The sequence below is a fragment of the Anas platyrhynchos genome, chromosome Z, assembly GCF_047663525.1.
Source record: "Anas platyrhynchos isolate ZD024472 breed Pekin duck chromosome Z, IASCAAS_PekinDuck_T2T, whole genome shotgun sequence".
Classification (NCBI taxonomy): domain Eukaryota; kingdom Metazoa; phylum Chordata; class Aves; order Anseriformes; family Anatidae; genus Anas; species Anas platyrhynchos.
In genome coordinates this window covers 20,596,916-20,624,471 of record NC_092621.1, presented here as the reverse complement: position 1 = coordinate 20,624,471, position 27,556 = coordinate 20,596,916, and the positions used below count along the sequence as shown (strand labels likewise).

Sequence of the window (27,556 nt, the reverse complement as noted above, 5' to 3'; positions counted from 1 at the left end):
TGTACACCTGGCATATGATGTATTTGTGTACAAAAAGTAATTATGATGATAATTCCTGTCCTACTAAACAATAAAATGTCGTTCATAAATATTTACATGTATATGTTGGAGAATGGCATTTTACAGTTTGCTCATGTACATCATACATATACTCTCTACTGACTCTGGGGGAGTTGTGGTCTGATTCTTAAAGCCTTTGTTAAAGGCAATTGCATAATAATTTTGTTGTCAGTTTGCAGAAGTTCACTCTCAGATCTAGACTTTCATGGATGGGGGAAGAGGGATTACAGTTCCATGAACACAGGAGAAGATATTAATACTGGAAATAAAAAGGAAGGTGCTGCATAGCTACAACATTTGTTTGTGGTGATTGGTAGAAGGGACTCTAAAGAATGCTTGGGTTTGGATAGAAACATCTCAATTTTATCAAAAACAAACAAACAAACAACAAAAAAACCCTACCAGAAATTATAATATTTTGAGTTAAACATCTTATTATGATTTAAACCTGTGTTGTTTTGAGAAAAACAATAATAAAAAAGTTTTTAACAACAGTAAGGATTGGATAGTATGATACTACATATGTCCTGGGGGTAGTCTGGTGCCAGGACATATGTATATATACAATAAGTTTTTTTATCAAATACTCAGCGAACCAACAGAAAACAAATAAAAGGTGCATAAACTGCAAAAGCAAAGGAAGAGAAGAAGATAGATTTGTGCTGTACAGTTGGTTTTGGCATAACAGGAAATAGAGAAATACCTTTCTATTTTTTTAATTTTTAATCAGAAAAAAATATTTTAAGTGTCAATACAGGCATGATAGATAATAGGAACAAAGGTATGTAAATCTGAATTACTGTATTTGGTATGGAAGCAAACCTCAGACATTAATGCTATTAAGCTACAGAGATTGGATTGTTATGTTCAAGAACCCTGAAAACTGGCACAGGCAACCTCAGTCTTGTAGTGAGGATTGTTAATAAGATTATAAAATCATAACTGGTATAATAGTAGTTGTGTTACTTGTATTTAAAAAGACCGGAAATAACCTAGACAAGTACCATGGCCTTTTTCTTCTTGAATACCAGAATTACTAGGCACCAAAACATACAGAAAAGGAAAAAAATGTTCATGAAGTTCAATAGCAAGAAGTGTAGAGTTTTGCACCTGAGGAGGAATGAGCTCAGGCACCAGGACATGCTGGGGGCCACCCAGCTGGAAGGCATCTCTGCAGGAAAAGGAGCTAGGAGTCCTGGTGGACACCAACTTGAACACAAGTCAGCGATGTGCCCTTGCTAAGAAAGCTAATGGTATTATTCTTGGCTGCATTACACAAAGTATCACCAGCAGATCAAGAGAGGTGGTCTTCTCTCTCAGCATTGGTTAAGTACTGTGTCCAGTTCTGGGCTCCCCACAGCCAAGATAAACATGGACAAACTGGAAGGAGACTAATGGAGGGCCCCCATGATGATGAAGGAACCGTAGCACCTCTGCTATTATGAGAATCTGAGAGAGCTGGGACTGCTCAGCCTGGAGAAGAAGAGGCTTGATCTTATCAATGTCTGATAGTACCTGAAGGCAAAGTACAAAGAGGATGGAGACAGGCTTTTTTTTAAGTGGAGCCCAGGACAAGAGGCAGGGGGCAGAAACTGGACAAGATGGAACAGGACGTTCCGTCTGAACATCAGATGTCATATACAATGTCACTTAGGAAATAACCTAAGTTATTATATATATCCTTTATTATTTGTTTCCTTTTATTATTATATATATCCTTTATTGACAGGTGTCAGTAAGCAACTTTAAGACAGATGAAGAGCCAGTGAGAGAAAACCGTTTCTCAATACTACTAGAGTTCTAGGATTTCACTTAGTATTTTTATTCATGTTTCTGTTATAAACACTAGTCTGTAGGAGTGCACTAGTGACACTTTCATATGACTCAGTGTTAGGAAACATCACCGTAGAGGAGAATCACATTACAAGATCTTGGAGTAGTTAAGTAGGAGGGAATGTAATACTTAGAAGTCTTAACTCCTCAAACTTTTTGAAACTATGGAAGAACATAGAAAGTCTATTAATGTCTGAGAGGACAGGCTGACCAAAGAGGAAAAGACAACTTCAGTGACTCAACAATACTTCTGTTCCTTTCACTACTGCTAATCTTTTTTGTGACGTAACCTCAATATTGAAAATATATGATTTTGCTTGCACTGAAGATTTTTGCATAACACTTTTAATGATGACTAGCTCACAAACTGACAAAAGTTATTTACTCATAAATAAAATTAAAAACAACAAAAACAAGGCAAATCAGTGCAAATAAAGAAGCATTTCCTTCATTCATATACATTACCTGTTAAATGTCTAACTTCATATTCTGATTTCAAAAATAAATTTTATTAGCATGGTTAGTTTTATTTTCCATAAAAGCTATACAAAAGGTTCTAATTTGACAGAAAGATGGAGGATATATTGTTTAATATAAAAATACTGTATTGCAACATTCAATAAGATTTCTGGACAAATTTCAGTAATTTTAGAGCATAGCCTAAATTTCTACTTACTTCAATTTCTTAAAAGCAAAAGACTTACAGCATGTCTGTTACCATCTCAAAAGTAACAAGAAATCTCAACTCAAATCTTTATGAGGTTTTATGAGATGATTAAAAAGGATAATGTAAATGTTCTAAAATATTGTCAATCATTAAATCATAAATTGAAATTTGCTTACTGAACTGTGTATTTGAGTACATCAGAGAAGTATAGTTAATAGAAAAATAAGATATGTTAGTAGAAATGACATTTCAGAAAATGCATCTCAAAGTATTGTTACTTATTTTAGATTTGTCCCATTCTACCACAGTCCCCTGTCCAAGAAAGAAAAAAGGCTATCTAGTTGTCAGAAAAGAGTTGTACATCTAAGGAAGATTCCATAAAAATAGTCAATGAAGGATCATTTTTCTCTGTTTCTTTTTGTAAGTCGTATCTGAATTGTTCAATTCATGCTGTTACCATTCTTTTGTAAAATGTTGTTGTGTTCAGAATACTTATAATGCATGGCAATATAGAAAGAAGCCATCTTCACTAGACTAATATACAAATTATTAGCAAGTGAAGTGCAAGCATGTTGGAAAAACTCATTGTAGGCTGTCTTTTCTCCAAAGCCCTGTAGAGAAGGTAAAGCTGACATGCATGGAGAATATCTAAACTTCTACTCTGTGTAGTAAAGATATTGTGATTAAAAAACCAACCAACCAAACAAACAAAACTTCAGTCTCAGTGAATATTTATGCACTTTTGTGTTGATATTCTCTAGTATCTAAAAAAAAAATAATAATATTTTCTCACTTAACATTCTCAACAATCATTGAATACTCATGTCAACTTAATCATGTAAAGGACAGTGTAGAAGTCTTCCCAAAAGTCATCAGTGCTGTTTTTCAGTTAACCTGATTATGGACTGCTCGGAAGCCCTTTCTGTTGTAGGCTCACATGCCATCTTTACACCATTTGCATTGTATCTAGGTTTGGGAAAAAATATCTGAAAATGTAAACCAGATAAGTTCGTGAGCAAAGTAAATAAAGTCAATTTTAGACAATTTTGTTTATTAATTTGAAGATACATACTTACATTAACAGAATTATTTTAAATCAAATGTTTGTTTCATTTTAAGCTTCCTCACAGTATGAACATAATATTGTATCATTTGGAACTAACTAGTGCCAGTATTTACTGGAATCTCTGTTTTTCTTTTCTTTTCTTTTCTTTTCTTTTCTTTTCTTTTCTTTTCTTTTCTTTTCTTTTCTTTTCTTTTCTTTTCTTTTCTTTTCTTTTCTTTTCTTTTCTTTTCTTTTCTTTTCTTTTCTTTTCTTTTCTTTTCTTTTCTTTTCTTTTCTCTTCTCTTCTCTTCTCTTCTCTTCTCTTCTCTTCTCTTCTCTTCTCTTCTCTTCTCTTCTCTTCTCTTCTCTTCTCTTCTCTTCTCTTCTCTTCTCTTCTCTTCTCTTCTCTTCTCTTCTCTTTTTCTTTTCTTTTTTTAAGTATGAATGAGTAAAGTTTTGTTCTACCTTGACATTCATGATTGAAGTACTCTGAACTATATATTCAATTTGAAATAGAGTACTGTTAAAATAATACACAGTCATCTTCATATTAGAGAACTGGTCATGATTATTCCTAATAATAAATTATTCATAATTTATATTCCATATAAATGTATTTAGCATGACTTAAATTCTTTAACACTGCAGAAAATTTTAAAAAATGCTATTTCTTCAGCATTTCAGTTTTACAGTTGTGAAAACAATTGCTTTTCTTAAATAACTTCTGCAAACTTACAGTGGATTTCAGTTTTACCTAATATTTTCACTAAGGTGAAATTTTAGAATTTTGGGCTACCTGATACAGATAATTTTCTGTTTCATAGTAGATATACATCAAAACAGTTAATGCAGTGCCACTACATGTAAAATTTCTATTTACATGTGTAGAGTGATTTTTAAAGCATCTGAGCCCTTTCTTATGCAACAGGGAGGAGATGAGTCTGTGAGCATGACCATTGTCTAATCAATGGAGATAGGTTGCTATGCCGGAGAGCTACAGTAATTTTTCCTCAAGGATCACTGACCTGTAATACCAAGGAGAGCAGGACTCTTATTCTTCAAATGAGACAAGAAAGTAGTTAATGTATCAGAAGGACACTTTTTTCCACACCACTCCATTTGTTCCAGTTTAAATCTATGCAACTTTAATCATTTGTTTAATCACAGAATCATAGAATATCCTGAGTTGGAGGGGACCGACAAGGATCATCAAGTCCAACTCCTTGCTCCACACAGAATCACACCCAAATCAGCCAGTATGTCTGCAAGCATTGTCCAAATGCTTCTTGAGTTCCATTAGGCTTGGTGCTATGACCACTTCTCTTGGGAGCCAGTTCCATTGTGTGACCACCCTCTTAGTGAAGAATGTTCTCCAGATATGTAGATTGTAGGAAACAAATGGCATAGCAAGTTTAGCAAGAAGTGCAGTTTACCAAGTAAGATTCATAGCAACAATTATTTTTACTATAACTCAACAATTAAGCAGATCTGGGCACCATGGTACAAGAAGGACATTAAACTGTTGGAGAGGGTGCAGAGGAGGGCAACAAAGATGGTGAAAGGCCTAGAGTAGAAGACATATGAGGAAGGCTGAGGGCACTGGGCCTGTTCAGCCTGGAGAAGAGAAGGCTGAGGGGGGACCTCATCCTGGTCTACAACTTCCTCACGAGGGGGAGTGGAGAGGCAGGTGACCTATGCTCCGTAAACACCAGTGATAGGACCAATGGGAATAGTGTGAAGCTGAGGCAGGGGAAGTTTAGGCTGGACATCAGGAAGAGGTTCTTCACTGAGAGGGTGGTTGCACACTGGAACAGGCTCCCCAGGGAAGTGGTCACTGCACCAAGCCTGTCTGAATTTAAGAAGAGATTGGACTGTGCACTTAGTCACATGGTCTGAACTTTTGGGTAGACCTGTGCTGTGCCAGGAGCTGGACTTGATGATCCTTATGGGTCCCTTCCAACTTGGGATATTCTATGATTCTATGATCTTATGTTTTAGAATGACATTACCTGAAAAACTTCTTTTGCTTTAATTGGGAGGGGGGAGACTAAGGGAAAAAGAAAAAATAACAAAACAAAAAACAAACGCGCGCACACACACACAAGTGAGTAAGTTAATAGAAAACATAAATTATAAAATATTCTTCTAAGTTCTTGACCTGAAATTCTTTGGACTTCAAAAAGAACTGAGGCTTGGATGGATAATATTCTGCTGAAATTATATTACAGTTGAGCATATAATTTTTGGAACAAAAATATACTTCATAACTAAGCTCTTTTCCATCTTAAGGAATAGACATAAGCTCTTAGCAACGTTACTTAATTCATGATTGTTGTTCAAATGTGACCTACATGTGTTTTGAAGTTTTATCTTTTAGTATTAATTTCCATGATATAATTATGGCTCTAAGTATGCTCTCAAGCCCTGAGGGCAAGTTATGTGGAGTGGGTTATAAACACATTGCCTAGCACTCATTTAGGCCTCCTCTGGGTACAGAGAAACAATTTTCTCTATAATTTTTCAGTTCAAAGTATCTAAAATCATGTGAGGCTGTGTCAGAGCCCAGTGGTGTTCCGATAACATGACACCAAAAATTCATGTTGCTTGCCTTGTGATTTGTCATGAAGACACATGAAGACATTTGAGGGGGCAAGGCCCATATGGATGCAGAAAGATTAGATAAGAAAAACAGAGATGAATAAACCTGCTGTTATCTGTACTGCTTGTAGCATACTTGTATGTGGTGAGGCCACACCTCGAGTACTGTGTTCAGTTTTGGGACCCTCACTACAAGAAGGGCGTGGAGGTGCTCGAGAGAGTCCAGAGAAGGGCAATGAACCTGGTGAGGAGTCTGGAGAACAAGTCTTACCAGGAGTGGCTGAGGGAGCTGGGATTGTTCAGCCTGGAGAAAAGGAGGCTCAGGGACGACCTTATCGCTCTCTACAGGTACCTTAAAGGAGGCTGTAGTGAGGTGGGGGTTGGTCTGTTCTCTCACGTGCCTGGCAACAGGACGGGGGGAATGGGTTAAAGTTGCACCGGGGAGGTTTGGGTTGGATATTAGGAAAAGCTTCTTTACTGAAAGGGTTGTTAGGTATTGGAACGGGCTGCCCAGGGAATTGGTTGAGTAACCATCCCTGGAGGTCTTTAAAAGATGTTTAGATGTAGAGCTTAGTGGAGGACTTGTTAGTGTTAGGTCAGAGGTTGGACTAGGTGATCTTGGAGGTCTCTTCCAACCTAGATGATTCTGTGATTCTGTGTGATTCTTCTAAAGAAGCACAGTGTTTTCTTTCTGACAAAATAATTTACCTTATCCAAAAGAGGCTTCAATAAGGATTTAATTTATATGCAGGGTGGATGGTACACAAAGCAGACAGGACAAAAAACTGTTACTTGATGTACACTCACATAACACTTGTGTGCAAGTAAAGGTCTCTAGTAGTCTCAGTGTGGAGAGTAAGGAGTTTATCAGTTGAGGATTCATTCTGTTGAGGATTCTGAAGAGAGGAATTTGTGTCTCCAGTTTCTATGCTATAATTAATGAAGATAATTTCTGTGTTATCTTAAATTTTTTATGACTAAAGACCTATCACTTGGATGATTTCCTTCACTGTGTGCAGTTGGGTGCATACTTCTTACCACTTCATTAATCGAGTTGATTTTTTAATCTATATAGTTTCCGTAGAGAGAATTTATAACCACTATAGGGATTCTATCACTTAAAATATAGGAATGAGCTCCAGGTATGGGGAATTGCTACCTCCATACTTTTTCTTCATGCATAGTTTTGACCATTTTGTCATTCAATCATAGAATGGCTTGGGCTGGAAGGGACTTCAAAGATCATCTAGTTCCAACCCCCCTACCAGAGGCAGGGACACCACCCACTATATATCAGGTTGCTCAGGGCACCTTTCCACCTGGTCTTGAACACCTCCATGGATGGGGCATCTACCCAATTCCCTGGCAAACCTAATCCAGCACCTCCCCACACTCTGAGTGAAGAACTGCCTCTTAATCTCTAAGCTAAATTTCCCCTATATTAGTTTAAAACCATTCCCCCTTTTCCTGTCATTATCTGATTGAGTAAAAAGTTGCTCTCCATCTTTTTTATAAGTCCCCTTTGAGTACTGAAAGGCTGCAGTGAAGTCACCCCTGAGCCTTCTCTTTCCTAGGCTGAACAGTCCCAGCTCTCTCAACCTTTCTTTGTAGGAGAGGTTCTCCAACCCCTTCATCATCTTTGTGGCCCTCCTCTGGACCTGTTCTAGCAGATCAACATCCTTCTTATGCTGGAGGCTCCAGACCAGGATGCAGCACTCCAGGTGGGGCCTCACAAGGGCAGCGCAGACGGGGACAATCCCCTCCCTCGACCTGCTGACCTCTGTTGATGCACCCCAGTATACAGGTGGCCTTCTGGGCTGCAAGCATACACTGATGGCTCATGTCAAACTTTTTGTCCACCAGAACCCCCAAGTCCTTCTCTGCAGGGTTGCTCTCAATGAGTTCTTCTCACAGTCTGTGCTCATGACTAGGATTGCTCCAGCCCAGGTGCAGCACCTTGCACTTGGACTTGTTGAACCTCATTAGGATCATGTGGGCCCACTTCTCAAGCTTTTCTGGGTCCTTTCAGATGACATCCCTTCCTTCTATGGTATCAACTGTACCATTCAGCTTGGTGTTATTTGCAAACACACAAAGGGTACATTCAATCCCACTGTTAAAATTAACCATCTGTGCTGTATTTATGTTAGCAATATATTTCTCACTGTAGCCCATATTACATACCTTGGTCTTCATCTGAATGAGTCCTCTTTATCATTGATACAATATTGCAGGGTACTCAACCATTCCTTTCTTGGAGGAAATTTTGAGACTTATACAATTGCCAAGTTTTGATATGTTTTTTGTTGTTGCTGTTGACACTTGCCAACAACTTGCTGGCTGAACTCACCAGCTTATCTTGCACAGTCTCAAAAGAGTTGCCATAGGTCATTGTCACTGTTTTATCAGTGACATTGATAAAGTTCTGTATACTATTATCTAGAGCTTTCTCTTCAGCTTTTCTTTAAGCATTAGCTTTACCTTCCTAGATGCATGTTTTGCCCTAATCACTATTGTATTGCCACCAAAATATTTGGCTTAATGATCTTTTGCCCTTTTGGAAAAACAAAACAAAGACAACAAAAAAAAATCTTTGTAAAAAATATTTTTTAAGTTAAACTTATCTTTTTTCTTTTTCAGAAACCCCATCCTCTTGGTCAGCATAGAAATGGTAGTTTTATATACTACTGTTGCTATCATATATGTTTCTTGTGATCTGTATGATATATATGTTATTGTCTTTATTGATTTTATATTAAAAACCTGATACTGAGAGCATAGCAGTTCTTACCTTTTTTAGTACTATAATTAGGAATAGAAATGTTTCAAGGTAAACTCTTCTAATCTGTGAGTGCATTTTCACATTTAAGAAGAGGTGAAGAAAATATGCTATAGAACTTCACTTTGACAGAACCAGATGTTAGCCCATTTAAAGTGAATTTTTTACTATCACTGACAATTGAAAAGCAGAGTGTTGTGGGAGGAACACATATACGCAGAAATCAGAAAATGGAGATGCTAATAATCCTGCTTGGTTCCTCTAACCTTAGAGACTCGGATGAAAAGAAAGGTGTTCAATCTTGCACTGTCATTAAGCTGATTAAAAAGAAAATTTATGGGACACACTCTTCATGACTCTATGTTTAGATAGTTCTTTCAGTGGTAAGGAATACCAGCTTCCCAAGACCAGAAAGAGAGAGAGAAAAGAAGATAGATCCTCACTCTGTAGTCCAATGTGATCATTTCTCTGAAAATGAGAAGTGCTGAAAGCCAGTTCCTGCTATCAACATACTTTATCCATTACCTAATTAATTTTAGTGAAAAATTCTCAAAGAGACCTTGTAGAAGCGTCTAGAATCTAGGACTCCTCTCTCTCAGGGAAGAGTCAGTATCTGTTGCAGACTCCTTTTTGACAGTCTGTTTCTCTCCAGCTTCTTTCAACGTAGCCTAGATTCAACATGAGTGGGGAAGATGCATTAGACCCTCCTGTAGCCTAAATAGTAATGGTCAGAGCACTGTCCTTTTGACAGAACCAAGGGATCAGAGCAAAACATGCTTTGATATGCCTTTTTTTTTTTCTTTAATTTTATTTTTATTGAACTGAATTATACTTAAACTACAGTTTCAAAGAAGTAGGGGAAGCTGAGATGGAACTAACATACCCAAATGCTTATTTTTGTACACACCTAGTTAAAAAAAAAAAAAAAAAGCCACTATGGTTAATGCAACCAAAATGTTTTTAAATATTGCATTTTTTCAAATTGAACTGACTAGAAATCTATAGTGGGTCTGACCTAGAAGAATTTCACAAGTCAGCCTATTCTAGAAGTGTGGCAAAAATTCTTTAATGATTTAGGACCCTGGTTTGAACTTACCTTTGCTCTGCAAAGCCCATATATCCTGTGTTCTACTTGGTTGGTGAGTTCTCTAACTGCTGTGCAATGCTATATAGTAATTTTACATATGCTCACCCTCCTTCTGCAACTCTGCTTCTGAATGAAATTAGTTGAGTCAGTGGATATAATTTGCTCTGAACTTAATACTAGAGAAAACCAAATATATTGGTTTCCTCATGACAAAGATGCAGAATAGACTGTGAATTTCAAGTGTGTTTAGTGGCAGGTTGGTGTTAAGAAGCTCTTTCTCAAGATAGTACAATTCATAAAGTAAGTCTAGTGTGGAAAATGTCAGCACCTAAGAATGATCAGGCAAGTATGCAGTTAGGCAAGTACAATATGAAATAATAATGACAGTGCAGATTTGTGTAGCATTTGGCATACTTAATATTTCATAATAAGTGGTTCTAGCCTAGAGAAAGCCATAGAAAACTGGATTAGTTAGAGGTAATGTTTTGTTGTTGTTGTTTTATATAGATAGATTAATCACACAACCTTTCAGTTTTCACAGTTTTGTTTATACTCTTTTCAAATGCTTTTGGCATAAATTCCTAATGCCAATTTGGGATTGGGGTGGTGGCGGTGGTGCTTTTTGCATAAAATATGAAGTGTTTACATGGTCATTTAAAAAGTTATACCAAATGTCCTTACTGAACCTGGCTATAGACTTTGTTTTTAAGCTCTTAGTTAAAAAAAGCTAACTTTCATTCTCACTATTTGTAATTCACTGTATCTGTTTTCTGTCATGGCTATGTTTAAATGATAAAATGAAAAAACAACGTTCTGCATGGATTATCAGGACATAAACGTTGCTGGAATCCTTTTAAATTCTGAAATCTGTTGTATTTTGGTGCTCTAACTCCTCAGAGTACAGATGCATGCAGTATACAGCAGTACAAGCTCACTTTTTGTTGCTGAATTAAAAGAAATAACATTTTACTGCCAATGCATTATCACATTCAAGTAGTCTAATATTTTGTTCTTTCTACAGAACAGCATCAACTTTAATAGGACTAATTTGGGGAACTGTAGAACAGGGCCACAGCAGCAAAAGGACTGAGCTTAAGGAAATAGGATCTATGAAAATGTGCAGTTCAGTATCTTATCACGTTACTCGCAAGTCCACCCACACCCTAATCAAATACACACTTTTATCACAGCTTTTAATGTCATTGAAGTTGCAGCTGGCTTCCAAACTGCAGGATTTCCTGTCCAAAAGGGCAGGAGGTCATTCGAAGTTTAAAAAGCAGTGTAAACCTTGTTAAAAAAAAAAAAAAAAAGAAAGAAAGAAAAAAAAAGAATGACAAGCGAACTGTATACGGCCTGGGCACATGAAGCATAAAAGCCTTTCTTGGTATCTTGAATGTCAGCAGGGATCAGCGCAGGAAAGCCTATTTCCTCCGCGCATCACTGCCCGCTGCTTTCTGCCCTCGATTGCTGCATTCCCCTCGCTCGCAGCCACCGAGGGGGGGAAAGAGGTGGCTTTAAGGAAGGCTCCGGTGCTCTGCTCCCCGCACGGCCCCATCCTTCCCCGCTCCGTGCGTGGGTGGGAAGAGCCGCGCAGGACGGCGCTGTGCCGGGAGAACCCACCTAGAGGGCCCCCTTGACGCCAGCGCCGGCTCCGCCAGGCAGCCTGCCTCCACCGCAGCCCCAGCCCAGCCCCGCTCCGCTGCAGGCGGGGTGCTGCCGAGCCCGCGAGTGTCCGGAGCGCCGAGCAGAGCGGGCGAGGACAGCGGGAGCCCTAGGGGTACGTTGGAAATCCTTGCCAGCAGCGAGGAAGAGCGAGCCTGTTGCCTGCGTTGCGCTTGGAGCGTAGGAAGCGGCTCTCCAGCTTGGGCTTAATTAAGAAGCTTTCCCGAGGATGTTGCCAGAGCTTCAGGAGTGATAACTACTAGCTGGGAGCTGGACTGGAAAGGGGGTGGGGGGTGGGTGGGAAAAATAAAAATAAAAACAAACAAAAGGACAGCAGAGAAAGAATTCTCAGACAACACGGGACTTTAGGCTGTGCTTTCGTTTTGCAACATAAAAAATGATGCACATGATTTTTATGTACAGTGTAACATCAAAAGAGAACTAGGTTCTGCAGTGCAAGAATCAATAGCTTAGTCATTTTACTTAAAGGGAGCAGACAGCCTTCTTATGGGGTTAGACAGCAAAAGCGAATTTGATCATGATGTGATCTTGTCTCATGATGGTCTCTAACTGTAGACCTGTTCTTTGGAGCAGAAAAAGCATACTTCCTTCCTTCTTTCTTAGATGAAGAAATAAACCCAGAGAATCAAATTCTGAAAGAAGTTTGGTTTTGTTGTACATGGCTATTAAACACCACCCTGTTCCCTGGGCTTGTAATAAGGGAAAACTGCATTAGAGTGATCAGTGATGAATATGTGTCTAAGAAAGAAGAAAAAGCAATATTCCTTTCCGAACATGGCAAAGCAATCTGAAGTTACACGTTTTCCTCTCACCACTGATCTGGCATGGATGACAAGAAGCTACCTTTTGACTAACCTTTTCCAACTGTACAAGATGCTGCATATGAAGATGCTTTAATTCGTATTAAAACCACTTGGATTTTTATCAAGGCAAACTGTTGGCATTGTCATACTGTTTCTGTATACTGATTAGTTTAATGTATTTTTAAGTAGAAAGTGAGGCATAAATGGATGGACATGTACCTAGAAAACCCTGTGACAAGTATTTCTTCAGATCCTGGGAATTTTTATTTTTGTGGATTACAGTTACTCTTGCAATAATCCCTGCTGTTAACTGCTCGTGCAGTTGTTCTGGAATGCATCTATGAATACCATAACAGATAAAGCTGTCTGACAAGGAAAACACTGATGTTGGAAGATCTGTGAACATGATGCATGTGAATAATTTTCCCTTTAGGAGGCATTCATGGATATGGTGAGTAATCAATACACATTACAGATTGTTAAACTCAAAATGCTTGTTTGCAAAATACCATGGCAAGTACCAGATGCTGTGTTTTTTCCCACATTAATGTCAAATGAGGACTAACTGGGCTATGAGAATCTCACAGAGATAGTACTGCTGAAGTAATATGTTTGGCACTCCTTTGCCTGTACAGAAGAGACAAGTGATAGAAATGGAATTGTAATGGTCATGCTTTCCTATAAGGTAAAAGCCTTTTGAGCAGAGAAACATATTTTCTTTTTGTATCAAAGGTACAGAAATACTTCCCACTTCTTTCTTAGCATTACTAGATGGAAATGATGAAGATGTATTTTCGTCCTTTCATATTGTGTTGTTTGCCCTGGAGCTTATTTCTATACATTCAAGTGGCCTGAAAACAGGAAAAAATGTTCATTCATATGATAATACAGTAATCTTCAATTCATTTTTCTGGTAGGTTTTTGTGTGTTTGGAAGACAGTCACATAGCATTAAAATCCCTTTATCATCATTAAAACATCTGTTTCCTTGCTAAACCACAGACATACATAGTTCTTGTTCACTGAACAGTCTTTCTCTGTAACTTTCTTTGCAATACAGTGCAGTTGACTTGCTTATAAATTCTACCAGTGGTTGTTGCGTCATGTCATGCTCTTTATATTGGAATTTGTCTTGATTAGTGCTTAGTGAACATTATCTAATGCAAGAATAGTTTTGCAGAAAACTTGTGTTCATTGGGTAAATATTGAGTCTCTTAATGGCAAACATAATTATGGAAGCTCACTGGAGAAAATTTGCATTCAAGTTGTGAGATTGGCTTCATGTGCATGTATTTTTGAAAGATATGTCCTCAGTGTATGTTAGCCTCTGTATATGACTAATTTGCAGGAAGAATTTTCCCCAGGAAACATGTTAGTAGAGTTCTTAAGGCCAAATCCTTTTTATGACATTTTAAAGTTGTATTTAAGAGGAACAGTATAAAAATTGAGACCCTGGTGCCTGGCAGCACCAGCGCTGGCGTCAGCTGAGTGTCATTTGTCAGAGGCGCCGGCTCCTGTGCGCAGAGCCAATGGCAGGAGCCTGCAAGCAGACTGTCAGATTATGGGGGGGGAGGGAGGGGGAAGGGGTGTGTGATGCTCTGGCTGCTCGTTTTCTTTTATTACTTTAATTTTAATAAATAATTGGTAGACTCACTTCCCTTTTGATGCATGCACTGTTTTTCATTACATTTTATTCCACCTAAGACCATTTTAGCTTACATAAAAAAACATTTTATAGCCAACTTCTGGTCACCAAGGAAAATTAACAATGTGATCTTTAATATGTTTAATCTTTCTCTCTTGGCAGTTTATTTAGCAAAATGTGTTGGAAAGGGTACTGGACTGCACACCTAACAGGAAGACAATTTCCTTTGTCTTCTAAGAATTTGGCCTACTTCTGTTTTTAATAACTTAGAGCAATAATTTTAAGAACATTTTAGCCCTCAGGGTCTATCTTCTGTCTAAATGGTTTTAAAACAACACAAAGTCTACAGTCTTCTGAAATGGATTTTGAGCAAACCAACTCTTTTATTTATCCTCTCTAAAATGTAGTTAGCTGTTTTCCCTGAGTGCTCCTTCCCAGCCCCATGCTGTTTGCCACAGAACATGCACCCCTTGTCTAGGCAAGACTGTGGCAGAAGTGTTTGCTGAGGCAATTAAATGAATTTAATTAGATGACCTATGTTTAGTATTTTAAGTCAATGGAAACTGTACCATGCCTATGTTTGTGTTTACTGAATGCTATACCTTAACTTAGTGTTGAAACATTTTTAGCCTGTGCTAGTTCCTCAAGACTTGGAGAACTGGCAAATTTGCTTATTCATGCTACAGTAGGTTTGTAAGGAGCATTTTTGGGTAACATAATTTTAACCTGCCAGTCATAGTTTTCTTTTGTTTTTTAAATTCTGAACCTTCACAAATCTATGCTTTGCCTATCAGGTATGGCAACCTTTTCTTTTGTGAATTGTAATTGTCATAAAGTGTTCTTCTATATGTATATAACTTCACCTTATGCTACTTTCAGATTTCTGTCCATTAAAGGATGATAATAAAGATAAAGGAAATGATATATACCATGGGACCCAATTAGTTTTGTGTTTAATACAAATATAAGTTGGTAGTCTTTTAATAACGCTTCCCCCGTGCTGATGCAACACATCAAAGCTGTTTTGTGGCCAGCATCATGTACTTTATGATAATTTGTAATCTTCATCTGCATGCAGATTCATGTGTTTCAGAAGTAGAACTAATAATATTCTGTACCTTAGAGATGTTGCTTTTTAAAGGTATCTTCTATACCTGTGAGACATACACTATGCTGTCATGTGATAGTTCTCCTTGGAATAGCGGGGAGAAAGAGGGAGATAAAAAATAAACCCCTTTGAAAGTTGTTTTTTTATCAGTGTGACATACGAGCCAAGGGGGTGGATGTGTTTCTGTGTGTTTGGTCCTCTAAGAGGGTTTAGGGTAAGAACAGCATAAAGCTGGTGGCCCTTAACAGCAGGGTTTAAATGTGAACCCAGAAGCTTTTGGAGGTATGGTGAGAACTCCAGTATCTGAACCGTCCTGGTAACGTTAGTAATAGAAAGGAATTGACTGCTATCCAAAACCAGCTATAAAATATATATGTTCCCTGGCTGCACAACTGGGATCGAAACTGTATCAGGCAGATAAAGGTAGCTATAATCTGAACGTACTTTAAAGGGCATAGAAATGAGAATGGAGTAGACAAAAAGGAGGCATTTTGTCAGGAGCTGTTTCAGGCAGTATGAGTTGCAGAGAAGCAAATATAAAACACGTACAATTAAAGGGGTACAGTGGTTGGGGCAAGTGTTGTCCCAGGTGAGGATAAAGCTAGTCTGAGTAACAGTGAGAAACATGATGATAGTAGAAGGAAGAATAAGATTTTATAACTAGTTACCACACTGCACACTGTATAACATAAATTATGTATTAACAGCATGCAGCTTACTGCCGTTCACATTGAAAACAATTTTAGAAACATTTACTGCTGAATTGTATAACCTAGCTTTCCTTTCCATTACATTTATCTGCCTTTTTGATGTCAAACCAAATAAAGATAAACATTGTATTCAATTTTGGCTTTCCTAATTGAGTAAACAAATATTGCACATGCCTTTTAGTTTTACCATAGGAAAAGTAGAATTGAAAAACCTGTGTTAAAGAACTTCTGTTTTTTAAGTTGATAAAGGTTTGAAATTAATATACAGGTGAACACACCAATTTTTCTGAGTAAACAAAATCAGCCTATGAATCCATCCTTTTATGCCAGCTTTCATGCTAATGAGATTTAATGAAATTTAATTTGCTTATCAAGGCAATGAATAAGAAAAATATATATATCCTTTCTTGGTTCCTATTTAATCCTGCTATATATACTTGATTTGATCATTGTTGTTCTATATGGTTCATCCACGGCAAATTGAGATGAGTGTATCTCATTTCGTGCTATTGTTTGTTTTAGATTAATTTTTTGACTAACTAGCTTTTTGAAAAACACCTTAGTAAATCCCTGAATGAATGCAATTGTTCCTATGATTCTGTCTTCTTTTGTTCCCAGAATTCAAAAGTAATGATACTAAATTGTTTGTTTATACATTTTATAGAAACCCACATAGGTTTTGGCCAGCCAAAATGGTTTGACTTACCAATATTACACAGGTCCTTCCATTTTGTGAGAACAGGACAATCTGTAACTGTGAAGAAAACTGATGGAAATGAAGATCTCAATCCTAATGCATGAACTTTTGGTACATCCTTAGGACATGTTGAGTCACCAAAGCTCACTAATTAATCATTTGGAACTGAGTCTGAACAACACTATGCCAAACAGTTAGGACTCTTTTCTTCTAACCCAAACCAGAATGAAATGTTTTACACAGTTATTTTCTTATATGTTTGTTCTAGAACGTTTGTGGAAAAAATGAAGTTTCTTTCTGAACTGCTTTTCAGTGCAGTATTTTACTAGATTTTAGTATTTTAGACTTAAGACATTAATATAAAAACCTCAGAGGAATATAGCAATTCTTCCTTCGGAAATCTGGATTTGAAACTGACGCTTGGAGGGGGAAAAAAACAAACAAACATGATTTGTTAAACTAAGAAGAAAGCTTCCTGAGATTAAAAAGTTTGTTTAATCTTCTATGACCAGTAGGTTTTCACAGTACTGCTAAGTATGAAAGGTCACCTTATTCCATGTTTTCTTATGCTCAATAACAGGTGTTGCTTTGCTTCAGGCATTGTTGAAGTTATGATGAGTTTAGTAAGGTCTATATACCAAATGAAACAAAGAGTTTCATTTTAAGACATCTATTGCCTTTTGCTTCATATTGCTAACAACTTGGCTGACCAGTAGCACCTAAAGTGTTTAATATGCTGAGTTGCAGTGAAGAGATGAAAATATTTTTACCATATGGAACTAGGGCAAGGATTTATTTTTCTATCATTCGTATTAGCCAAGCTTTCACTTGCAGCCATGCAAAAAAACAGAAGTGCTCCTGAGATACTATTCACCTAAGCCTGACAATGCTCCTGATGGATAGGCTGGATCTGTATCTATCTGTATCCGTATATAAAAATTACATCCTTTACCACAGAAGTGCTCTATAGTTTTCCACGCAATAGTTATGGCACTTCTGCAAGTAAAATTTATATGCAGGAATGAAAATGTAACCTTATGAACTAATGCAAACTGTGTAGTGACTCACTTTGGGACTTTTGGTCCTAGACAGATTAGCATCCTGTTGGGATTTCAATCTGCTATTCTAGAATCATTTAACTTTTTTTTTTTTTTTTCATTTATTTATTTATTTATTTGAATGACTAGTGTATTCATCTTCACTTTCTGGAAGTGATTCAAACTCTGATTTTGCCCCTTAAAATTTAGGATTTGCAATATGTGAGGAGGAATGTGGAATGACAATTTTTAGTTCACAGTGGAATCCTACTCTGCCAAAGCCTATCTTTTGCTCTTCTGTCCTAAGTTTATGATCAATGAAGTTATTGCATAACTCTGTCATTTGGATGCGCTACCTGGTTTGTTTAGTTAATTTGGACTGAAAATACTTTGAAACACTGTGTCTTGACAGGGTTAGATAGAGCACAGTAGATTTCTATTGCTATTTTTGTTCCAGAATGTCATTATATATTTATATATACACGCACTTTTACATATATATTTGTAGATATACATATATATTTATATACAGTATAACCATCTGTGTATGTATGTTGCTCTAAGTAGTGGTAAAGTAGTTTGTTATAACACCGTAACAGTTTTGTATGTATTTGTGAAAATTATCAGAAAGCATAATGGGCACATTCTGAATTGTTTCCATTTTTTCATGGTCTCCCCTGGATATACTGAATGTGCTTTTCTTTATATACTGTAATGACTGGGTAGTTAACAGACAACATTTTGCTGTAGCTCACACCCATCTTTTTTAACCAGTCATTTTCAGGCTAAGTTAGTCAAGTTGTTTCTTGAAGGATCTTATAATCTTTCAGAAAGTCTTATTTTCTCTCTATATAATCCTGATTTATGTCTTCTCAGATTTTAGCCTTCTTGTTAGCTTAAGTCACAATAGTAGAAAGTAATTTAAGCTTTTTTTACTCAAACCCTCTGTTGATTATGCAGTTCCTCTACTGTCTCTTCACTCGTGCCTGCTATCAAAGAGCCACCTTCTCTTTTTCTTTGAGAAGAATTAATCTCTACCTGTACTTTGACTCAGTAAAAATTACCTTACATCACAACTTTTTAAACTATGGTACTAATGAAAAAAAAAAAAAGATTGTTATATTAAATATGTTACTTATATATCGCGTATTACTTACATTTCATTTAAGTAAATTTCTGGATTCTTATATTGTTTCTAAATTCTTTGATCTGTGTTAAAAGGGTAAGTTTTTAATTCACAGATGGGGTCATTTCAGGGTAGGAATTTGGCTTCTACCGGGAAAAGAAGTTATAGTTTTAAGTATTCTGGTTCAGGTTTACTTGAGATCTACATACTTGGCATTTGGAGACAACCAAAGACTTGTCCATTAATATTTATTATTTTAGTTCAACATGTTATATGGGAGCAGGGAGTAGAGGAGATTAGAGAGTGGGAAGAGAAGAAACACTAAAAGCTAATGTTTCCAAACTGAAGAAGGTTGGTCAACAAATATAATTTATGACTCATTATTCTTTAATCTCATTAAAATATAAATAGCCAGGTTTAGCTTGTACCCTATGCAAATGACATTTTTTACGTTAATACTAATTGGATTTCAGTATTGTCTGCTGAAACCTGAACAGAATACATGATGCTTGATACTTTTATATGACTGGATTAACTCTTTGATAACAGCAGAACACTTTAAGATAGTTTTTATGTTAACCTGAAAGGAGATGAGACTATTTCCAGTAAAAGCTATTGGTCAGTAGCTGTTAATAAATGGAATAATTTTTCATGTCCATGGGGTTGGCAAAATGAAGTATGCAAAAAAACAAAATTTCAAAGGAGTGGATATAATTGAGCCCTAACATCTGAAAAAAGAAATGTACTACTTTGCTTAGGAAACTGGTAACTATTTTTAAGTGGCAGAAATCCTCTTTCTACTGGGAACAGATATTTGAATATCATATTAATGATATTCAAACACTAGAAAGGTATAGTGATACAAAGTATTCCTGAGTCTCAAATTCTGTTGTTCAAAGGAAACTGTCTTTTTCCGTTTGTTTACTTAGCTTAGCTCACCTCTCAAAAGGAGAGTCTCTATTCTTTCTATATTCCAACTTGAATTTTACTGTATGATAACATTCAGTAACTTTACGGAAAACATGGAGGTGGTTTCATTTTTTTTTTTCTGAAGTAGCATGGCTTCCTATTCTCAATTGTCTGAAGGAATTTAAACTGTATTATTTTATATTGTCTCCTTTTAACTTGGTTGCTTTGATATGACAGATGACAGCTTGTCCCCTTCAGGAAAGCAGATGATTCTTATTGAGATGAAAAGAGGTGACTCTTACCCTCTTTCCATTGATTCTTACATAGTTATTGTCAAATTCTTAATTTCAGCCATCGACAAATGTTCTTTGATGTTAAATGCAAACACATTTTTACACTGTCAGTAGCTAAGGATTAAAAGTTACCTACGCTTATCATATGGACGTAACTCTAACATTTTCCGATCTTTACAAGTTGTTGGGTTTGACACAACAGTTACTTGCTGGAATTCCAAGGTCAGTTCCATGCCTTGAGAATAATCATACAATTTTTGGATTATTTTAAGGAAAAAGATATTCTGTGTTGTGTCTTAGAATCATAAAATTTTGTATTACATTACTTTCATGAGTCTTATTTCACATTATTATGGGATTTATTTCTCTTTGATAATTTATTGGAATAAATATTAAAGAATGAGTTCTTTAACCATCAGCTTTTTTAAGGATTAATTTGTTTTCTGGTGGTGCTGGTATACCTTGTGTTATTCAAAAGGAATTTAAAGTTTTCAGAATTTAATTACCTTTAAACTGAAAACAATTACAACACACCTATAATATGCCTTGCAAATTCAAAGCTGGACAAGAACTTTGTGGTGAAATAGCCTTGCTGTTTAGAGTTGGTAGAACCATCAATGAAATTTCACATACTCCTGTGGTATGTATAAGTAATAGGGAAGACTTGTTTCAAAAACTGGTTTTGCTTGCCTGTGTATCCAGCTGTATTCTCCATAGGCAGCTATTGATTTCAAAGAATTGAGTAAATTTTAGTTATGAAATGATTAATGGTGGTGATATTTTCATTTAGTTTGTCTCAATACTTGAGACATTAACAGTAACAGGTTAACCATGTTTCTTACTATGGTGTTATTTTAAAGGGAAAATTTAAACAGGTGTATCTAGACTTCAGCTGTAGTTATGGTACTGACCAATTATTGACCAACTGAACATTTTCTTAAGATATCTCTTTATGCATCTTAGACCACAGTGCATTGTTTCAGCCCTTCTGAATTTCTTGCAAGTTACCTAATTTTGTGAGACAGTAGTTCTCTTGACCGTACTCTGACTCAGAGATCTTCAAGGGGAGCATAGGCGAAGGTTACCGATTAACAAATACGTCATCTTTCCTTATTCCCATTTGGGATTTTGATCAGAAGTGGCTCTGGAACATTCTTCAGGGTAAAAGTACATCAGTGACTGCAGTTCTCCCTAAAGAATTTCCAAGCCCTTTGGATAATTGCCATACAAAATGTTCATCACCTCCTACATGGAGTAAACTGCAGCAGACTGACCTGTCCGATGAAAGCATAATAACCCTAACAACCCCCCAAAGAAGGAAGGTTGTTAAGGACCTCTGATCTTTCCCCACTTTCTAATCCAAGAGTATTTGGAATATCCAGCCTACAAATACTGAAATTGCCATTTCCAAAAATAGGCAATTTTAACATGGGGATTAGTTTGGGATATCTGGCCGTAATTATTTGCTAGGAAGATCTGTCTGGATAAAAGGGCATTTAAGGTGCTGTGTTGGTTATCTACATAATAAACATTTTCAAATTTTAACTTCTGGGAAGCTTAAATTATTACAGCATATGTTGGTGATCTGTCTGCTAGTTTCTTTAACATGAATGGAGTCTCAAGACACAGTATAATCCTCACAGCCTGGTCATATTTCCTTCTCTAGGATTGCATTTTGCAAGTAGATGTGGCTTGTGGCAAAGTAACTGCCACTGGGAATACCACAGTCACAAAAAGGTATGCACGCTGATCTGCAGCTGAGCTAATGTATGGCTATTTATGGCAGCCAAGCAGGAATCAGAGATTAAGTCATAATAAAGTAGGGATTGTACCAGCTAGAGGCTCTCTCACTTGTTCCATGAAGTGGAAGAAGGATTTTACAGAAGATAATTTAGAGCACTGCTTATCCTCTGCAAAGTGAATATGAATAAAAGTTTTAAGAGTTTTGCTTAATACACATTTTTGAACCATTGGTTCAGACAACTCTACAATAAGTTTGGATACCTAGGCCTTTATGTTCATTATACAGAGTCAATAAATAAATAAATATATCTATTATATATATAAAATAAATATGTATATTATATATATATATATATATATATATATATATTATTTTGAAATGAATGCACTTCCTGAAATAGAATACATGCCAATGAACCAACATACTTTTAATTTCAGGATTTACTTTTAGATCAGTATTTAGAGGAGATCTGACCAGACAGATGGTAGTGTCTGAAAACAAATGAACAAACAAATCCCTAGGGAAAATAAAAATACTCAATTAATTTCAAGATACTCAAATTTTTCTTTCCATCAGTCATTCAAATGTTTCACTTCTAAACTCCCTCAGCTTCTCCCAACATTACTACTCAACTCCTTATTGAGTACTTTTGATAAAGATTTAGACTTGAAAAATATAAATACCTAAGCATACTTGGGACTGTGAGTTTAAGTTCATTGCTTTCCTGCGCGGCCATTTGTCACCTATGTATTCACAGGTATGTCACTCATTATCAGTCAAGGGAACAGAGGCAGAATGCTGGACAGGAAGAAGTGCTTTGGGACTTGCATTTGAATGTATATATTTATATGAGATTTCTCTCCCCCCCCCCCCCTCAAAAACAAAACAAAACAAAACCAACCAACCAACCAAACCACAGTGTTATTAAGAAAGTGCCTTCAGATTGTGCTTTTGCTGAGGGAAGGATTTATGTGTTTTGGCTCTTTGCTCCATCCTCGTTGCAGCTGGCAAAGCCCTTGCAGAAATCCCCATCAGCTCAATGCTTGTTGCTATTTGTACCCTCAAAATAAGGATGTGGAAGACTGTCAGTGTACAGAGGGTGGTGCCTAGGCTTCACATTCTTAGTGCAACAACTTTCTGTTGAAATTCATGTTTACCGTGAAACTAAAGTCAGTTAACTCTGTTGCATATTTACAGGTGTAGAAACATCTGTCATCAGGACAGAAATACAGATAGAATGGAATTTGGAATTTGTGGTGATAATGAACGAATATTTATATAAACCATAGATTTTCCTATTCTGAGTATTTACAAAGTTTCGTGCAGATCTTCAGTGCTTAATCTGCCTATGAACTCTTGAAGAGAGTTATATATAAAATGTCAGGCTAGTTCAGTTATGCTATTCTTTTCCATTATCAATAGTATCGATAACAGCAAGGATTTGGAAAGCATGAGACAACCTTTAAAACCTCATCAGATCAAGTCATCAAATACCGTAATTTTCTTGCTGAAAATGTACTCAGTGTTTTAATGGTCAGTTACAGAAAGCACAGAATCATATCATTTATAAGTATGCCTAAATTTATGAGGAAAAAATGTTTGTTTGAATATGCAGTAGTTCTTGCTTTCATGAACATATGTTGTTGGAATGTCATACGATGTTGGAATGCCAGTGTTGTTGGAATGAGATTTTATTAGCAATAGTGACTGCTACAGGTTTTAATAGATACATTATTTCATAGAATCACAAAATCATAGGATGGTTTGGTTTGGAAAGGAGCTTAAATATCATCCAGTTCCAACCCCCCTGCTATGGGCAGGGACACCTCCCACCAGACAAGGCTGCCCAAAGCCTCGTCCAGCCTGGCCTTGAACACTTCCTGGAATGGGGCATCCACAGCTTCTCTGGGCAGCCTGTGTCAGTCCCTCACCTCTTAGGAGTAAAGATTTTTTTTGAATAGCAAATCTAAATCCTCTTTTAGTTTAAAGCCATTCCTGTGTCCTATTACTATACTCCCTGAGTTCCCCCCTTCTCCCCTTTCCAGCTTTCTTGTAGGACCCCTTTAGGTACTGGAAGGCTGCAACAAGGTCTCCCTGGAACCTTCTCTTCTCCAGTCTGAGCAGCCCCAACTCCCTCAGCCTGTCTTCATAGGAGATGTGCTCCAGCCCCTTGATCATCCTCTCTGGACTCTCTAGCATGTCCATGTCCTTCTTGTGATGGGGTCACCACAGCTGAACACAGGAAAAAATTTATGATACCAAAAGAGACTTTGATGTCCATGCAAATGTCCTATTATCCATGTAAATTTTGCACTATCATTAATATATTTAGGGCATACTTTGAATAAAGATTGTCTTGCATGTCTAGAGAAATAACAAGGATATTTTGTCTAGCTTTCTGAGTTTCTTGTAGGATCAAACATGAAAAGTACATATAGAATTTTTGAAGCAAGAATTAAGGGTTTTTGTACATGGACTTTTGTGAATTGATGTAATTGCATTTTCTGGGGAAAAATAATTGATTTTGTTGATTTTTTTTCTGTCTACATAAGAAGACAGAACAAGGAAATAAGTAAAAAAAAAATAATTTTTTTTCCCTCCTCTGGGGATTACAGCATGTTTAGCAATGTATTTGTTTCTGCATAAAGGTTTTCAGCTACAGAACATAACATAACAATTCCTTAGGTATTGTGAAATTAAATGGAAAACAGCAGAGAGTTGTATACTAGATACATACCTATGTGGTATGTATCACCAGTGGTGGCAGATGGTAGGCTGCAGATTTTTTAAGGATTCTTGTTTAAATAAATAAATAAATAGTAAAGTTATTCTTGATAAAGATGTGCTTCAGTTGGTAAGAGAAATGTCATGCTTGTCAATCCTTTATCATTGAAGAGCAAGTTAAAACATACCTGCCAGGAGGTGTTGCTGCCAGGCAGCCACAGTTGCATTAGATATTCTAATATTTCTGTGATGGAGCTGTGCTGGCACAATACAACAAATCAATGGGTTTTAATTGTCCACTAGGATCTGTAGGCTGGAAATCAGAGTACTCCTAAACTCTATCAGACAAAAGAGACTCTGGAACAGCCTTCCAATAGCATATTGGAGGAAAGTATGGAAGTAATCAATTGTTGCATGCTAAAATTAGCTATGAGAATAGTTGTATGATTTGAAGCCTGTAACAGCAGGGGAGTTGATTGCATCACCCAGAATTTTCCTTCTGATTTCAAGTTTCTTTCTGGTGAATGAATTCATTTAATGACATTTTTTGTCTCTCTGGAAGTTTAAATCATGTTTGGATTTCCTTCTGAAAGAACTCCAAATGATATTATGTGGTGTCTGCTATATTTATAAAAATGAAGTAGTAACCTTTCTTTTCTGAGGACTAAACTGTAGCAGGGATCTAATAACAGGGATCTAATAAAAGTGCTTTAGTGGAACAACCGAGAACTTTCAAGTAATTCCTGTATTGTATCTGTAGTATAAACACTAAGTAAATTGTGTAAATGTAAACTATAAGTTTATTTTATATTATCTTTGATACCCATATAGGTTATCCTTCCATTTTGATTGTTAATACTGTAATTTGAATGTGTGACTTCAGTCAATACAAGTATCAAATTTGGCTTAAATTGCATGGATAGTGTTAACTGTTAAAATGGGGATGCATAGGAGCAGTCTACCAAGATCAAACAGGAGTTTAAGATTTTGATGGCACCCTCTTCTACCAGAACAAGAGCAGAATCTTATATTTAAGTTTTCCACCATTCCATAGTCCTGTATAGTGCCCTAAACACTAGGCTGTGGGGTAATCTAATGTGGTTATCTTTATGTTCTTTTCTCTTGTTAAATTGTTAAATTGTTAAATTGTGTGTAGAATACTTGTATCTTAGTTGTTCTGTAACACGGTGAATAGGGCAAACAAAGGAAGGAATTAAATATAGATCCCATTGTCTCTTGGGCAAGCTGTTTAATAAATTATGCTGTTCTTAGCAGCAGCTTCTTTTCTCAATAGGTTTTTCATCTTGGTGAGAAAAAGAGTTTTAAAATAATTTATGAATAATCCAAATTGATTTTTAATTTTTTTAATTAGATAGCTGAATCAAAAATCTAGTTACTTCAGCAGCTTTATTTGCAAAATTCCTTTTCCTTTTCCATATCACATTATAATATAATCTGTTAATACACAGGACTAATATTTCATTTGGTTAAAAAAAAGTGGGACACAATCCAGTGAAATTGCATTATAAAATGGAATATAACTTCGTTAACCTTCAGTTTAACTATGCTGACTATGTAGTTCAAATATTTCTAACCTGATCTGTCATGAAATATCTCTATAAAATAGTCTGAATATAATAATCTGTTAAATGTAGTTTAAAGTATACAATGTGCTTAATATCTCTGCATCACAGATCTAATAAAATTATAATTTTAGTTCAAGAATTTCTGTATTGTTACTGCAAGCCTAGAAAAAATACATCTATCTCTGAATTTTCTGCTTTCTTATGTTTTCCAATAAACTACGTAATCAAAAGAAATATAGTAGGCTTTTTTGCTAACATTCTAAATAGATACTACCAACTTGAATATCTTTCACTGACAGACTAATTTTCTCTTTCATTATTCATGGCATATTTGGGTGAAATTTTATATCACTTTAGTTTCTTTGTGTGTATCTGTCAGAAGCAGAGTATAATACATGAATTATGGTGACAGGAATGCAGGATTCTTCTATCTCATTCAGTTATATAAAGAGTTTCTATTTTGATTTAGGTACTATATTTGGCAATATCTTAGAATATTTCTTGCTTATCCTCACTACAGGCAAAAGATAGATTGACATTTTAAAAGATGTGGGTTCAACAACTTCCATATAAGTTTCCCAAGCACATAATCTGTGTCCTATATGAGAAATGCTCTTTTTGTTTGTTTCTTTGTTTGTTTTGTTGTTCTTTGTTTTTAATATATATATCTTCTGTAATGTTTGGTACTTTGGTTGTTTGTTTGCATTGATTTTCATTATTTAATTTCATTTTCCACACTTTCATTTTTCCACATTTTTTTCCCACAATATTTTTGATACTTTTACAGTGATATTGTCATTTATATTTCCTATGAAATACTTCACTTTCAGAAGAGAAAATATATACCTCTGCTACACCTTTTCTTTATTATTCTTGCTGCACATCTTGCTGTAAGCATTACTGAATACTGATACCAATATATAGAGGATTGAAAACATGATGACTGTAACTGGAACCTAATAAAGAGGTTTTATTTTTAGCTCATAGAATCATAGAATGGCTTGGTTTGGAAGGGACCTTAAAGATCACGCCTGCCACGTGCAGGGACACCTCCCACCAGACCAAGTTGCTCAAAGCCCCATCCAACCTTTCCTTGAGCTCCTTTGGGGATGCCCACAGCTTCTGTGGGCAACCTGTGCCAGTGCCTCACTGCTTAGGAGTAAAATAGGAGTAAAAAAAAAAATCGTCCTAATATCTAACCTAGACCTACCCTCTTTTAGTTTAAAGCTAAATTCCCCCTTGCCCTATCACTCCACTCCTTGACAGACTCCCTCCCCAGCTTTCCTGCAGGCTCTCTTTAGGTACTCTATGGCCCCTGTAAGGTCTTCCCAGAGCCTTCTCTTCTCCAGGCTGAACAAACCCAACACCCTCAGCCTGTCTTCATAGGAGAGGTGCTCCAGCCCCTTGATCATCCTTGTGGCTC

General features: G+C 36.4%; 1 protein-coding gene across 5 annotated transcripts in view; it reads left to right on the top strand.

The window, feature by feature from the left end:
• The window catches only part of PDE4D (phosphodiesterase 4D), a 674,141-nt gene that overhangs the window by 363,031 nt on the left and 283,554 nt on the right, over window positions 1-27,556 (top strand). The window contains exon 1 of one of the 5 annotated variants that reach the window (XM_038170328.2): window positions 12,054-13,006. The exons of the other annotated variants lie outside the window; for them this stretch is intronic. Within the exon in view, the coding sequence (XP_038026256.1) occupies window positions 12,960-13,006 (47 nt within the window). The 5' untranslated portion in view covers window positions 12,054-12,959. Of the gene's footprint in view, window positions 1-12,053; window positions 13,007-27,556 lie in introns of those variants that run through there. 5 annotated transcript variants of the gene reach the window in all.